Source organism: Mustela nigripes, chromosome X (assembly GCF_022355385.1).
Source record: "Mustela nigripes isolate SB6536 chromosome X, MUSNIG.SB6536, whole genome shotgun sequence".
NCBI lineage: Eukaryota > Metazoa > Chordata > Mammalia > Carnivora > Mustelidae > Mustela > Mustela nigripes.
Genome location: NC_081575.1, coordinates 25,659,381 through 25,674,928, shown reverse-complemented (window position 1 = coordinate 25,674,928; position 15,548 = coordinate 25,659,381). Strand labels below are relative to the sequence as shown.

The window sequence follows — 15,548 nt, the reverse complement described above, 5'->3', positions numbered from 1 at the left end:
TGTATTGCTGTTGGTATTGTTATTTTAACATTTACCAAGTGCTTACTATGTGCCTGGCTGCTCTAAATATATTGTGGATATTAACTCCTTTAATCCTCACAACAGCCTTATGAAAATGTTGCTACTATCATCCTTATTTTCGAGACGAGAAGACTGAGGTAGTGTTAACACAGTATGCCCAAGTTTATATCCTAATAGATGGTGGATCAGGGAGTCTCCAAAAAGCCACTTGCTCATTTCCAACACAGACCACAAAAGTGTCCTAAGAGTAAAGCATAGTGAATATGAGTGATTTCAACTCCAAAGACAACTGCTAGATGTATCATTTAATTAAAGGCAAATATGTGACAGGTCCTCAACCTCCTTTGCTGAAAACTCTACCTCTGAGAAGGTCGAGAAAATAAGACTTGCTTCCCTTACTGACTGGAGAAGAGAAACTGGTGAGTTGAGGTGATGGGAACCTTTTGTGGAAGCAACCAATGTAGCTTAGAGTCAAAAAGAACATGACGAAGCATAATCCTAGACTTTAGGAAAACCATTCTCTAAAGTGAAGACAATGTGATTCTATGCCCTGAGACATTTAAAAAACAAGGAGATGAATTAAGAGTTGGAAAGGTTTGTTGCCTATTGAAACCAGTATGCCCACACGGGGTGTTCTCTATTCAGTTTAGATTTCTAAAGAACATGGAACAAAAGGAGGAGATGAAAATCAAGGATAAATAAATATAAGAGGGTGTGATGAAAATAATGCGAAGAAGGTTTCTACCCCAAGTTAGCCTGAAACTTGAAAAAACACCCTGCTGAAGACAACGTAAAGTTGTTGTTGTTGTTGTTTAGATATAGGTTTAGAATAAGAAGGTCATTTATAAGAAGGCACTCAACTGTTCTAAATAAATTAAAATTCCGTCCCAGAGTGGTGACAAGTCTTGTAGATTTTATTGCCTTGTCATAGTTGCTAAAGTTTCAGGTATGGTGTGGGTGATGTGTGTCAGAAGACTGGAGACAGCATACTGGCTTTGGTTTTTAAAAGAAACAGGAAGTACATGGGATCCTTAAACTAGATCAAGGGATATGATATTGACTGCGTGCACAATTCTAGAACATGTTGTTAATAGGATGATTTGCAAGCACTTTTTAAAAAGATAATAACCAGGGCTGCCTGGGTGGCTCAGTGGGTTGAGCCTCTGCCTTTAGCTCAGGTCATGATCTCAGGGTCCTAGGATCGAGTCCTGCATCGGGCTCTCTGCTAGGCAGGGAGCCTGCTTCCTCCCCCACCCCTCTGCTTGCTCCTCTGCCTACTTGTGATCTCTCTCTGTCAAATAAATAAAATCTTTAAAAAAAGAAAAATAGAAAAAAAAGATAGTAACCATGAGTAGGCAGCACAAATTCTCTAAGAACAAGTCATGTTAAACAAATCTCATTTCACTTTTATTTTTACATGGCTATTGGACTGGCAGATCAGTAAAAATGTAGGCATATTGTATCTGGATATCAACAAGGCATTTGACAAGGTCTCTGATGATATGCCTATAAACAAGATGGAGAAATGTGGGTGGTATCCTAGTAAAAGAATGTTGCCTGATGGATAAGTGTCAACCCCTAGGATGGACTCCAGGGGCATGTCACAGATCTCCCACCTTGATCTTGTCCTACATAACATTTTTTAAAGATTTTATTTACTTGAGAGAGAGCACAAGCAGGGGTAGGAGCAGAGGGAAAGGGAGAAGCAGACTCCCTGCTGAGCAGGGAGCCCAACAAGGGGCTTGATTCTAGAACCCTGACACCATGACCTGAGCTGAAGGCAGACGCCCAACTGACTGAGCCACCCAGGTGTCCCTTACATAACATTTTTACTAATGACTGACACAGAAATGAGGAGAGCAAACCTAACAAAAGTACAGATGATACAGTTATGGGATCAATACAATGCAAATACTTTGTATGACAGAATTAGAATTCAACTATACCTCCATGGACTAACAAGGGAAATCAAATTAAGCCAAATCAAGGCTTTAAACATATTTCTACCTGCACCCCCCATCCCAAACACTCAGTTAAAAATCTCCAACTATAGGGTAGCCTGGGTGGCTCAGTCAGTTGAAAGTCTGCCTTTGTCTCAGGTCCCAGAGTGCCAGGATTGAGCCCTGTGTTGGGCTCCCAGCTTAGCAGAGAGCCTGCTTCTCCCTCTGCCCCTCACCCAGCTTGTTGCTCTCTCTCTCTCTCATTCTCTCTGTCAAATAAATAAATAAAATCTTTTTAAAAATCTCCAACTATACAATTTTAGAATAAAAGAAAGGTGGCTTAGCCTCAGAACTTTTTAAGAAGTTGTAAGAGTTCAATTACTAAGTGTTCTCAATGTATACCAGTAGTGTTATGTAACCAACAAAAAAACTGATATTGGAGTAAACAGCATTAATGGAAATATTTAGTCAGAACAAAGAGGACAGGGTGCCTGGGTGGCTTAGTTGGTTGAGCATCTGCCTGTGGCTCAGGTCACGGTCTTGGGGTCCCGCATTGGACTCCCTGCTTAGCAGGGAGTCTGCTTCTCCTTCCCCCTCTGCCCCGCCCCCCCAATTGTGCTCTCTCTCTTGCTCATTCTTTCTCTCTCAAATAAACCAATAAAAATCTCTGCTCAGCGGGGAGCCTGCTTCCCTTCCTCTCTCTCTGCCTGACTTTCTGCCTGCTTGAGATCTCTGTCAAATGAATAAATAAAATATTAAAAAAAATTTTTTTTTTTACAAAAAAGAACAAAGGAGGAAACCAACTGTCAGTCACAGCACAAATTTTGGAATGAGTCAATCACGGTGATTGCTGAGAGTTTCATCTAAATGTACATCAGCTCTGCTCTCCAGCCCTTGCTCAAGGGGCAACTAGAGGTGGCTGTGCTGTAGTGTTTTTTTTTTTTTTTTTTAAAGCATATGACCCTTTCTCTCCCCTTGGCTTCACCTGACTGAGAGAATACAATTAATTGTCTTCCCTTATCTGAGGGCACACATTCCAAAATCCCCAATGGATACCTGAAATCAAGAACAGTAGTGCTAAACCCTATATATATACTATGTTTTTCTATACATACCTATGATAGAGTTTAATTTCTAAATCAGGCACAGTAAGAGACTAACAACATATCTGATTGTAAAATAGAATAATTATAACAATATATTATAATAGATGTTATATGAATATGGTCTCTCTCTTAAGATACTTTCCTGTATTCTCCCTTCTTCTTGTGATGCTGTGAGATGATAAAATGCCTATCTGATGAGATAAAATGTGGGATTGACCGAGGCCTTTTGACACAGCATCAGGCTACTACTGACCTTCTGATGCTAAGTCAGAAGGAGGATTATCTGTTTCTAGACCAGAGTTGACCATGGGTTACTGAAATTATAGAACACAAAACTGCCAATAACGGGGGACTACTTAATCTTGAAAAGATGTTCTCAGTTATTTGAGGCAACCTAGACAAACTGCTCCCTGCTACCAAGGAGCCTAATAAAACTACCCACCTGCATTCAGCCTTGGGTAGGACACTTTAAGAGAAGTGCAGGCAGCAGTTTAGAACTGTATTCTAAGAAAGAGACCAAGATGGAGGATCTGAAACCAGCTGATGGGGAAACATTTCGGTCAAAGAACAGGATCAGGAGCGGTGAAGGGTTGTCAGGCGTGTGAGGCATTTTACTTATTCTGGGAGACTGTAGAACTAGATCTGGGAGAAATGGGCAGAATTAAGAGGTGGGAGATTTGGGGGGCACCTGGGTGGCTCAGTCGTTAAGTGTCTGTCTTCAGCTCAGGTTATGATCCGGGGTCCTGGGATCGAGCCCCACATCAGGCTCCCTGCTCAGTGGGAAGCCTGCTTCTCCCTCTCCCACTCCTCTGCTGTGTTCCCTCTCTTGCTGTATCTCTCTCTGTCAAATAAATAAAATCTTTAAAAAAAAAAAAAAAGAGGTGGGAAATTTGGGTTCAAGAAGTATCCTCCAATAGTTGCCTGAGATGGGATGGAATGCCTTTGGAATAAATCAATTACCTGTATTGGAGCTATTTAAGCAGAGGTTTGTGACTACTTAGTAAGGATAACAGTATTTTTAAAAATTTTATTTTTAATAGAATTTTAATAAAGTTTAATAAAATTACATTTAATAGAATTTTTAATTATAAGAATTTTTATTTTTTTAATTTTTAAAATAATTTAATAATGATTTAAAAAATTAAAAAATGTAATACCTTTGAGTTGTATAACGCTTTGCAATGTACGAGGCACTTTCTGCCATACTAGCTTGATCTTCTGCACAACTTGTTGAGACAGGCATTTCTATGTTCACTTTTAGAGATGGGGAAGCTGAGACACACACCCCCAGAGCTACCTTTTACTGACTCCATGCGAAGCAAGCATTTTAAAGGATATATTTGGGAAATCCTATCTCATCAAGCTGATAGGGTTTCTAGGTTTTTTAAAAATTTGTCTTTGTGATACTGAATATATCCTCAAATGTACTAAAAAGGTACTCTCTGCACAATCTCACATGAAAACTTATGTTCTTCTCTGCTTCTTATGAAGCTGAGACCAATTAATACATTCGTTGCATGGATACAGAAGGTCCGTGGGTGCAGTTTGTACAAACATGCCTAGATGTACACTTCAAATAAGAATAGTTTTCCCTTTTCATTTGCCTGAGACCCATTCCCCATCCTCCTTCCAGATTTCCTGTTATTCAGCTTCTTAGAGGGAAGGAGTGTGTCATGATTTTTTTTTCCTTGTCATGATTGCTAGATAACCAGATTGCCCCATTGTTTCCTTAGCTCTCTATCACTAAGCCCTGCAAAGGAATTAAAAGAGTGAGTAAATAAATTTTAAACAGGAGTGAGTAAATCACCAACATTAGCAAAAACTCCTTGAAGATATACATTGTTCTCTGCTTCTCTCACCTCATTCACCTTCCTCTTTCATTAAAAAAAAAAAAGAAAGAAAGAAACGATACACAAACACTATTACTAGTACAGTTAGTACAGTTCTAATTGGGTTATCTTCACCATCAGAGATGACTGTTACATTTTCTCTTGGGAGATAATAAAAATATCAGTTTATGAATCTATTTAATCTAATAGTGATGGATGATATAGAGTTTCCTGGATTTGAGCCACAATGCTCTCAGTTTGTTGGTGGTGACATATTCACCGATGCCACAGCTGGCATACAACTTAATCTGCTATGAAAAAAAATAAGCAGGCTCATAATGTGGGTTTATTAGTCCTCCCCTTTCCATTCCAATTCCCAGATATTGGGATGGAAATTGATCAGAGTTGACAGCACACATTGCTTATCAAGTGATATATTATACCCATTGTTTACATACAAATGTGTTCAGAAAAAGCTTTGGTAGTAGATCTAAATAAGGCATATAGAAGGCAAGGGGAAGTCCTTGAATTTAAAAGATAACAAAATCATATGTTTTATTGGGTAATGTCTTTCTATGTTAATAGAAAGTTGCAATTTTTGATTTAAGAGGGAGTGCCTAGATATGATGAATAATTTCTCATTTAATCGCCTCTAGTGCTAAAGTCTATTATGACCCAGACACCTAGATCTGTAACTTTAATCCCATGCCAAAGATTTAAAGAGTGAATCTGAAAGCCCAAATATGCGAAGTGCCAGAAAAATAGAGGCAAAGTTTTTGTCAGAAGACCAAACAGCACCCTAGAGGCAGAATTGAGTTTTTAAAAGTACACATGGAGGGGCACCTGGGTGGCTCATGGGTTAAAGCCTCTGCCTTTGGCTCAGCTCATGATCCCAGGGTCCTGGGATTGAGCCCTGCATTGGGCTCTCTGCTCCTTGGGGAGCCTGGTTTCTCCTCTCTCTGCCTGCCTCTCTGCCTACTTGTGATCTTTGTCTGTCAAATAAATAAATAAAATCTTTTTTTTTTTTTAAAGTACACATGGACCTTCAATATATGAAGCAAATCCTTTTTAAAAACATTTGAAGGCAACTTACTTTTTGAAAGAATCTTATAATAAATAAAATCCAAATTATCACTGTTCCTCTAATTGTGTTTGGATTTTCCTGTAATGTTGCAGTTTCCTAAAACAAGGGGCGAGTTCCTTTTACATGGAAGGAGCATTGGTAGATTAGATAATTGCTTTGTTTCATATGTTTTGGGGGTGGCTGCCTGTGGGGTGTTTATGCAACTGTGCTTTCATCTTTCCAAGTGAATCTGTTTTGGTCTGTGTCAGTGAGTGTGTTCAAATCTAGATGTGTGCATCTGTGTGTGCTCCTGTGCCTGCAGAGGGGCTGCCTTCTGCCCAGGCATCTGGGTGTGCCTCTCTGAGTGCATCTGTGTGTCTCTGTAGAGGTCTATGGTGAGATGAATTTCGGCACTAGGTGGGATCATCCTCTGCCAATATTTAAGTTATTGGGATCAATAATAGCTGAAGTACCTGGTCTCCAAGGGTATGTTGCTATTCAAGACCCAGCTGTTATGCAGATGAACCGAATCCTGTGTACTGGTTGGGGGAGGTGGAGCAGCTGGGCTGGGCTGGCTGCGGGTAGTCATTGATCTCCTCTGAAGAGAGTCAGCGGCAGGGGGCGGCTTCCTGGCACAGGTGCACGCATGCGGAGGCGGCGGCGGCGGCGGGAGGGGTCTGAAGGTGAACTGGTTGTGTGGGCTGCTCTGCATGTCTAAAGAGGAGAGAAGAAAAACACCAAATAGAGACTTACTCTCCCACTTGGCAGTCAGGAAAACACAGCTTGTCAGACTGAGGATTTTAGAAGAATATAACCTGTGGGGTGGGGGCCAAGGAGTCTCAAGTTCAGTCTATCTGTAAAAATGTCACTTAACTTACAAAAACACGTGCAGCACGCTTATGATATGTAAAACATTCACAGTTGCATTTACATGCAAATTCTTCAGGGCTATAGCAGCTAAAAAGTAAATGAGGCTGCCTCACACAATTTGTCATAGTTTCTGCTACCGAACAAATAAATCATCAAGAAGACACTAAGTTACAGAACAGAAGTGAGCCGATTTCCATCAGTTGCAAAAGTCTCACTTCAGAAAATACCAGTGAAAGGCACAAATTTGTTACAAAGAAATCATTCGACCCTCGAAATAAAAGTATAAGGCCACCTTCTGGTTCACCTCAGGAAAGGATGCTAGCCTGCCTACCCAGGAGCAAATCCCTACTTCAGAAAAACAGCTCAGCTCCTTGAGTGTGGAACTCGACTGCCTGAAACTCATCTCTTCGCCAGCACCCATCCCCCCCCAGCCCGCCCCCAACTAAGAGTGCTACTTGTTCGAGGTAGGCTAAAAGGAGTTTGTTCAGGTTATTATATGTATTTCCATGGCCGTGCAGCACACAATCTGCTCCCCTCCCCCACCTGCCACACCTTTCTAGGAGCTCTGCCATATTAGCCGCAGCTTTGGCAGAAGGGAAACCATTTTTTTTTTTTTTTCTCTCTCTGCCTGTTTGCAGCGGGGGCAGCCTGGGACAGCGGTCCTCAGACTTCTGTTGTTGCTATTGTTTGGTATTTTTCCACTGTTTTCCTGGCAGGCACATGTATAGGCAGCGAGTTAGAATTTGGCCCATGAGAAATGCCCCAATTAAACCCCTTTGAAAAGGAATCACTATTGTAGCTGATAGCCACCTCTTTTCTACAGGAGAAACATAATAGATGTCAAGTGATCTCTTGTAACACCAGCACGTTCTGGATAAACTTTGTAGACAGCATGGCTTTGTCCCACCTCCCAAATGACTGAGAGTTGAAAAGCAGAAAAATGCCAGAGGCTTTCCATGCCTAGCAAAAGGGCTCAGCTGGTTTGTGCTGAGACTCACTTTGCAGTGGCTGATCACAGGGAAAAAAATAGCTTCTTTCCATCCTTTTACCTCAAACTTGAATTTCGAAGACACTGGCATGGTTTTCATATTTTAAAATAATACTGGTGCCCCAAGAGCATAACAAATTCTTGGCTATGTTTTCTACTTTAAATAAACTTGCTGTATGAAAAAGGAAAATGTACAAAAGATAGATAGGGAAAGGAGTAGTGATCATTCATTTTAATATAAAATATCCCTTTAGATAGTCCGCTACCCTTGGCTATTTAAAAGGAACTAAAATGCTTCATGAATTTTCAAAATCAGCCCCATTATTCCAGGCCCAGCCCAAATCCCATATCCACTAAAAATATCATCACAAGCACTTAACATCTCATTAATTTTTTTAAACCTCTGGGCTCATATTCATAACCATAACTAGAAGTATGCTTTCCATCTTTAGACTCAGAAAAGCATTAAATGTTGGAACCCCAAAGACCTTGAAGATACTTTCGTTTTGCAGATGAGAAAACTGATGTCCAGAGAACAGCTTGTCCAGGGACACTTGGCATGGCCAAAACTAGAACCCACGTCTCCTGACTCTCTGGCCAGTGCTCCATTCACTACATGTAGACCTTTGTCATACAAGCTTTCTTTACCCCCTTAAGCTTTAGAGACACAGACTCCTCCATATCTTCTGGATTTTTCACTTAAGACATACCACCTTCCATTGTGGTTATTTGTTTATATGTCTGTTTCCCTCCCTTAGATCTTATCTCCTTAAACGTGGAAAAGGAAGATGATTTGGTGTGCTAGTATGTGGTGCAGCATTGTGGAAAGAGCGTAGAATTTGGGGCTACGGCAAACCTGGGTTTGAGTTCTGCCTCTGTCATTTAGAAATGTTAACTCCTTATTTGTAAAATGGAGATAATCATCCTTTCTCTTAGCAATTAAATTTAATTCATGTAACGTGCTTGGACATAGTATGTCAATGACTGCTTGTTTATTAAATGTAGTCAAAGGATGAAACTTTCAGACTGGAAATGACTAGAGGGATCACCTAGTTCAGCTCTCCCTTCTCCTCTCTCCATTTTACAGATGAGAAACCAAGGCTCAGAGAGGTAACGTGACTTGCTCAAAGTCATTCACCTTGCATGAATTTGTCAGCCTATGTCTGATGACTCCCACCCAGCCCAGCCCAGCACTTTTTTTCATAAGGTATTTTGGAAAATAAATATGATTGTCTTCTCTGACTTTAACATTTACTATTCTTATCATAACTTTGGCCCCTGGGTTTGCAATATTATAGTAGTCTCTTTGTTAGCCCATGTTTCTGTCTTATCTACCAAAACTGACTGCATATTTCATAGAGCAAGATCATCTCCTTTTCTTGCGTATCATATAAGCACAATGCTAGGTACAGGGTAAGATTCCTAAGAGCTTTTATTTCACTCCCCCATGGGACCTAGAGAACCCCTCTCCGTGTCCCCTGAGCTCTTTCATTCTGATGTGGCCATTGGGTATCTATTTGATAGTTCACAGAGCCAGTAGGTTTTCCCCTTCAAGGTCTCCCATCCAAGTACTAACCAGGCCCGACCCTGCTTAGCTTCCGAGATCAGACGAGATCGGGCGTGTTCAGGGTGGTATGGCCGTAGACTCCCCTTCAAGGTCTTAGTGAACTCTCTCCAACGGCCATGGAGAAGGACAGTGATACCCCAAAGAAGGTGCTTAAAATCATGTCTGTCCAAGACACGGAAAGAGCTGCAGTGACACACTCTATGGACTTGCCATCTAAATCCATGAACTTAATGATGCAAGCAAGGGAAATGAAGGGTGGGAGTCCAGAGGCAGAAGAAGAAAAGGAATCAAGTTTAGGTCTTGGGTCCAGAACACCTCCAAATGGCATGAGACATCTATTATCTTAATCAGTAGGTATTTGTGTCAGTACAGTTATTCAAAAGATACAAAGTCTCTATTCAGTACAATTGTTCAAAAGAATAATCACTCATTACCATCTGGATTTATTGCTTGCTAGATTTCCTTAAAATCTTTGCAACTCCTTTATTATGAAACATGATAAAAATTCTGCTTCATTGAAAAGTACAATCATGGTATTATTATAAAATATTATAGCACTTCTGCTACAGGTAGAACTGCTTTGTATAGTTATTTTGATTGTGTGTGTGTGGGGGGGTTGATTTATAACTATTTTATTGTGTATTTTATTTCCACATTTTAAATATGCAGTGGTTTCCCTACTTGTTAATATTGTCTTTAAAAGCTTTTACAATATTGGATTGTGGAATTGAGTGGAATACATCCAGACCTTAAGCCCTTATGAAATGCAAATGATCTCAGCTTCATTCTTTTTTTCACCTCAGGAAAAAGATGGGGAGTGCACTTGCTCTCTTCCAAATGAAGTAATTTAATCCTTGGGCTCCATGAAATGGGATTTTCCAACATTAAACACTAATGAAAAATACATTAGGGTTCAGTGTCAGGAGCTTTAGAACACCAGTTCCAAGGGGTGAAGAGTCCATATGCACTCACTTCCAAATGTATCTGGCAGCCATACATTTCTGTGTCCAAGAGAGAGACACAAGGGAGGGGGGAGGTGTAGTGATTATGCAAATGTGGATATCTGGACATACTTATAAACCTTTCTGAAAGTAAATTAAGATTTCAGATGGAAAGGTCTAATTCACATAATATACTTGGGTAGGATCCAGTTTCAGGTTTGAGGTCCAAAATAACTTGGTAAGAAAAATCTCCAGGCAAGGAAAATTCCTCCAAATTGTATATCTCAGGCATTTCAGGCGTGGCAAAACTGTTAACAGAAGTATAGGCCTTCAGAAACAACATTGCCATTGTCTCCAAAGGGAAGCGGGAAAAGAAAGTGGGCATGCCTAGTTGGGTTTTCTGTTTTTTTTTTTTCTTTTAAATATTTTATTTATTTATTTGACAGACAGATTACAAGTAGGCAGAGAGGCAGGCAGAGAGAGAGGGGGAAGCAGGCTCCCCGCTGAGCAGAGAGCCCGATGTGGGGCTCGATCCCAGGACCCTGGGATCATGACGTGAGCCAAAGGCAGAGCCCTTAACTCATGGAGCAACGCAGGCCCTCCGGTTTTGTTGGTTTTTAGCTCGAGCAACTTTTCGCCAGAAATTAGAATACTTCTACTCAGAAACACTGTGGGGGAACTTATTGAAGGGTCCATTAGGGTGCCACCCCCTATGCTTCATTAACAGTCCATTGGGCTATCCTTATAGTTACATTCATTTCTAATGTTCATTGCCCTATGCAAAATCATGCACTGGAAAAGGGTTTATGGGGAAAAAGGGTCTGGAGCACAAGACCTGAAGTTTGCTTGTGAAAGTGGGTGTCAGATGGGTTGCAACTTACAAGTTACTGTGGAGTGATGGGAGGAGGGTTGTCTGAGTCACACAGAAAGATCTAACCCCAACTGTGGATGGGCGAATGTCCTAACAGAACGCGACCAGTTGTCCAAGACAACTGGTAGATGTTTCAGGTATATGCACGTGTGCATTTTGTATATTCCTACATGGTTTGTTCTGCTGGGTGCAGTTTTCTGCCTTCCCCAGTATTTTTAACAGATGGAATCACACATATGCAAACACGAAATTTGTCTTAAGTTCAAATTGTTCTCAAAGATACCAATAGCATGAGAACAAATTAATGTTTTCAAAACATGTGTTGTAGCAGAACTGACTGTACATGAAAATAATTTTCTGTAAGTGTTAAAAATAAATACTGTCATTAATACGGCAATGCCAAATGGATAATTCTTTTCTGAAAAATGTGACCAAAGTAGACACACCAGATCCCTGTTAACCAATCAAACTTTTCTGTACTGATACTAGGACAATAATCTTCAAAATGTCTTTTTTTCTTCCCCAAAGTTACTATGCAGTATATGTTGCCAAGAGAAGCACATATATTCTTTTTATTTTTAAAGATTTTATTTATTTATTTGACAGACAGAGATCACAAGTAGGCAGAGGCAGGCAGAGAGAGAGGAGGAAGCAGGCTCCCTGCTGAGCGGAGAGCCTGATGCAGGACTCAATCCCAGGACCCTGGGATCATGACCTGAGCCGAAGGCAGAGGCTTAACCCACTGAGCCACCCAGGCACCCCGAGCACATACATTCTCAAAGGTATAGAAAAAGGTCACAGGGAGTCAGAAAACATGTCTGCCTTTCTTGGCCTTCAGTCTGTGTTTCATATAAGAATTTTTTTTAAGGTGAACTTTGTTTTTAAAGATTTTGTTTATTTATTTGACAGAGAGAGATCACAAGTAGACAGAAAGGCAAGCAGAGAGAGAGGGGGAAGCAGGCCCCCCGCTGAGCAGAGAGCTGGATGCGGGACTTGATCCCAGGACACTGAGATCATGACCTGAACCGAAGGCAGTGGCTTAACCCACTGAGCCACCCAGGCGCCCCTGTGTTTCAGTACATCACTGGCCAAAGAGAAGATGGAGGGACAATACCTCGTCGGCAGCTCCAGAATCAAAAGATTCCTGAAAACTGTTTTTCTTTCTCATTCATTTGGTAGCAAAACTTGATCTAAACTGAAATAAAGGTATTTATGGTCTTTATTTCATTTAGAGAATTTTTATACATTTAGTTACAGAAATATTGATGCATTATTAAAGGATGCTGAGAGTTACATAACATATAATATATGCATGGCATTACCTGTGTAAAATCTGAAAAATTCTGAATTTTGAAACAAAAGGACCCCAAAGATTTTTGATGAAGGATTATGGGCCTGTATTAGTATTTAACCGCCTCTCTGAACTCTTATGAGGTAACATTAATTAATGCTTATGAAGGCCCTGGTAATCTACATGAGCAAGGAACATCAGGGCACCAAGGGTTATTGCCATAACTACTTGTGTCAAGTCTCTTGAGGCCAATTATAAGCCTTTGGTTCCCTGGGTTGCTTTTCTAAGCTGTTCGCCCTTCTAGGCAGAAGAGGAAATAAAGAGGAAATGGTTTAAAATAAAGAGGAGAGGTTTATTATTAATATTAACTATTACTACTAATTCTAAATGTATATTACTACTTTATACTACTTTACTTTCCACAAGGAGCTTTCACAACCTGTGAGGAGGTGGTTTATAAATTCGCATGTTATGGCTAATATCCATTAACTTGATAGTGCTTGGTGATCACCAAATTAGTCTTAAGTGTATCTGGCTGTGGACGTTTCTGTTCTCCACCTTATAATTATTATTAGAGGCTCAAAGAATATGAAGGTAAGAAAATTGGTTTTCAGAAGAAAATTGAGTAAACAGGTACACCTTATCACTTCCCTGGCTCAAATAATACAACTTTAATATTAATGTACCCTTAGCCTTCAATAAAAGCAGATTCATTAGTTAAATAAACAATTAGATTGAGAACGGAAATAAAGTCTATTAAATAGCTAATGTTTAATAGATATTTGTGTGTATGTATGGGCATGTATATGAGTGAGACAGACAAGAGAAAGAGGCAGCAGGAGAGAGAAACAGAGAATTGGCATTTAAAGCACATGACTGCAGGAGAAGAGTCACAGAAGATCTGGGGGGAAGGTCAACAATAAATAATGTTTTCCAGTTTACATGGTTTCATTCTGGTTCTAGATGACTGCACTATGCATGGTTCCAGGGCTCTGCGATGCTGCATACTATCTTTGAGACCGTGAAGTATATCCTTTGAGGACTTCGAATGGTTCTCTTACCAAGACAGCAAGTAACAGAGTATGCTCTATTAATTTTTGTCAGTTAGGTTGATCTTTGGTACAAACATTGAAAATAAAGGTCAACATTGAAGCACCTACACTCCTTTGACATGTTTATGCTGAAACTTGTATTTACACTTTAGTCTCTCCATAAACTGATGCTTATCTTCAAAGGATGTGCTGGTCTACCTCCAGCAAGTTTGAGCTTCTTATTTTCCAGGTCTCATTAATTTATTTTCTTATTCTCCTGTGTATTGTACAAGCTACACATTTCCCAACCCATTTCTCCCTGTTACAGGGGGAATCCAACTGTGCTGTGCACTGTATTGGCTTTACATAGCGCAATTAGCCAATCTTACGAATAATAGTCAATATTCCTGCCAATAAGTGGCTGGTTTGTTAACTCAATCAACTCTCTGACACAGATTAAGACAAACAAACTAGGACTTCACAATCAAGAAAAAAAAAAGACAGGACTGTGGCTAAATGCTGTTTTCCTTAAATTATTGAAATGTTCAAGCTACCTAATTTTCTTGGTTGTGAAAATACAGGATGGATACATCCTTGCTTATATTTTCAGAGCAGTTTGGCAATGTTATAAAAAAAGGAAAAGTGAGGTCAATACAATTGTTACCTATTAATTTTCCTAAATAGAGTGGTAAAGAGCTCTACTTTATAGTATGACTTGGAATTTTAAATGTCAAATTCTAAATATTAATATACAGTATTAATTAACAATTGAAATTAGTGGTTGGCCAAAGCCTTTTTCACTGTGGTCTTGAAGGAAACTCTATTATCCATTATGTACCAGGAAACAAGAAATAGATAATTGCCCTGTTTTATCTTATGCTGACAATGATGCTGTGGCTTCCATTATTAGGCAGTGAAGTATATCAAAAAGAAAATATAAGAAAGTAATGATCCTTAAAAGTTCATATTTACTTTATCCTCAAACCAAAGTTGTATGTAGGTATTTCAATTATTTTCAATCCCAAGTTCATTATTTATTTGCAAGTAGGTAATGAAGGGTTATGAATTAATTGACAGTGAATCATTTAATAAATTAGCTAATAACATATTCTGAAATTTTACAAAGTTTTCACTTTCAGAGCTTTGCGGTTTTTTTATTAGACTATTACAAATGGTCATCCTGTATTTGTTCAAAAAGCAATGGATAAAAATCATTTTAATGTTATTTATGAAAATGGAACTCTGAATGTTTGGAGCACCAATCAAGAAAACATTATGACTGTGTTTGAAACTCTAAGAAAAATATTTTTCATACTACCATATGTTAAATAATGAGGGCAAGCTATACTAAGAGTAATAAAAAACAAGAAGTAAAAGACAAAGCAATCCTACAGGATAGGAACAAAGCATGGAGGACTAAGGAAGGCTGGGGAGGTTTTAGCCCCTCCACTCCAAACTTTATTTCAAGTAAAGACTGAAGAAATGTACTGATTATTAATACCATTATCTAACCAATACTATCTGGCTATTTGGTGAAAAATGTTCCACATATTCTGTAGTTCCTCTCCCCCAGCATGACTTTAGGAAGAAAGGAGACCTGTGGACATCCAATGGGGTGGTGAAGATGAGTTCTAGTATGTATACCTGGGGATTGAACAGGTACATAGCTACCACCCGAAACAGTGGGGGACAGACAGCACTGTTACAATAGCATTCACAAGACCAGACAATTCTCACATTTCACCCACGTTTTGCCAGAGTTCAGCAAGTTCTCAACTATAAGATCCAAACATACCAAAGTTTGATGATCAACTGTGATCCCATAAACCATTCTGATCACTAGTTCCTACACCCACTTCCTGATAAAACGATTATACGCATACCATGGGGGTGATGAAAAATTTGTTTATTCCTCCTCTCCAAAATAGAAAATGGGGCAGGGTGGGGATTGGGAACAAAAATCTTGGTATTCTCACGGGACTGTTATACACATGTACATGTTATTCAAATATGTTGGGGCCAAAAAAAAA

At 39.6% G+C, this 15,548-nt stretch overlaps 1 protein-coding gene and 1 pseudogene across 3 annotated transcripts in view; both read right to left on the bottom strand.

Moving 5' to 3' along the window:
* The window catches only part of TENM1 (teneurin transmembrane protein 1), an 805,114-nt gene that overhangs the window by 333,377 nt on the left and 456,189 nt on the right, over positions 1 to 15,548 (bottom strand). For all 3 annotated transcript variants that reach the window (XM_059385607.1, XM_059385606.1, XM_059385608.1), the window contains exon 6: positions 6,433 to 6,673. In XM_059385607.1, the coding sequence (XP_059241590.1) occupies positions 6,433 to 6,673 (241 nt within the window). The remainder of the gene's footprint in view (positions 1 to 6,432; positions 6,674 to 15,548) is intronic.
* On the bottom strand, positions 9,340 to 9,463 carry LOC132007879 (5S ribosomal RNA; annotated as a pseudogene).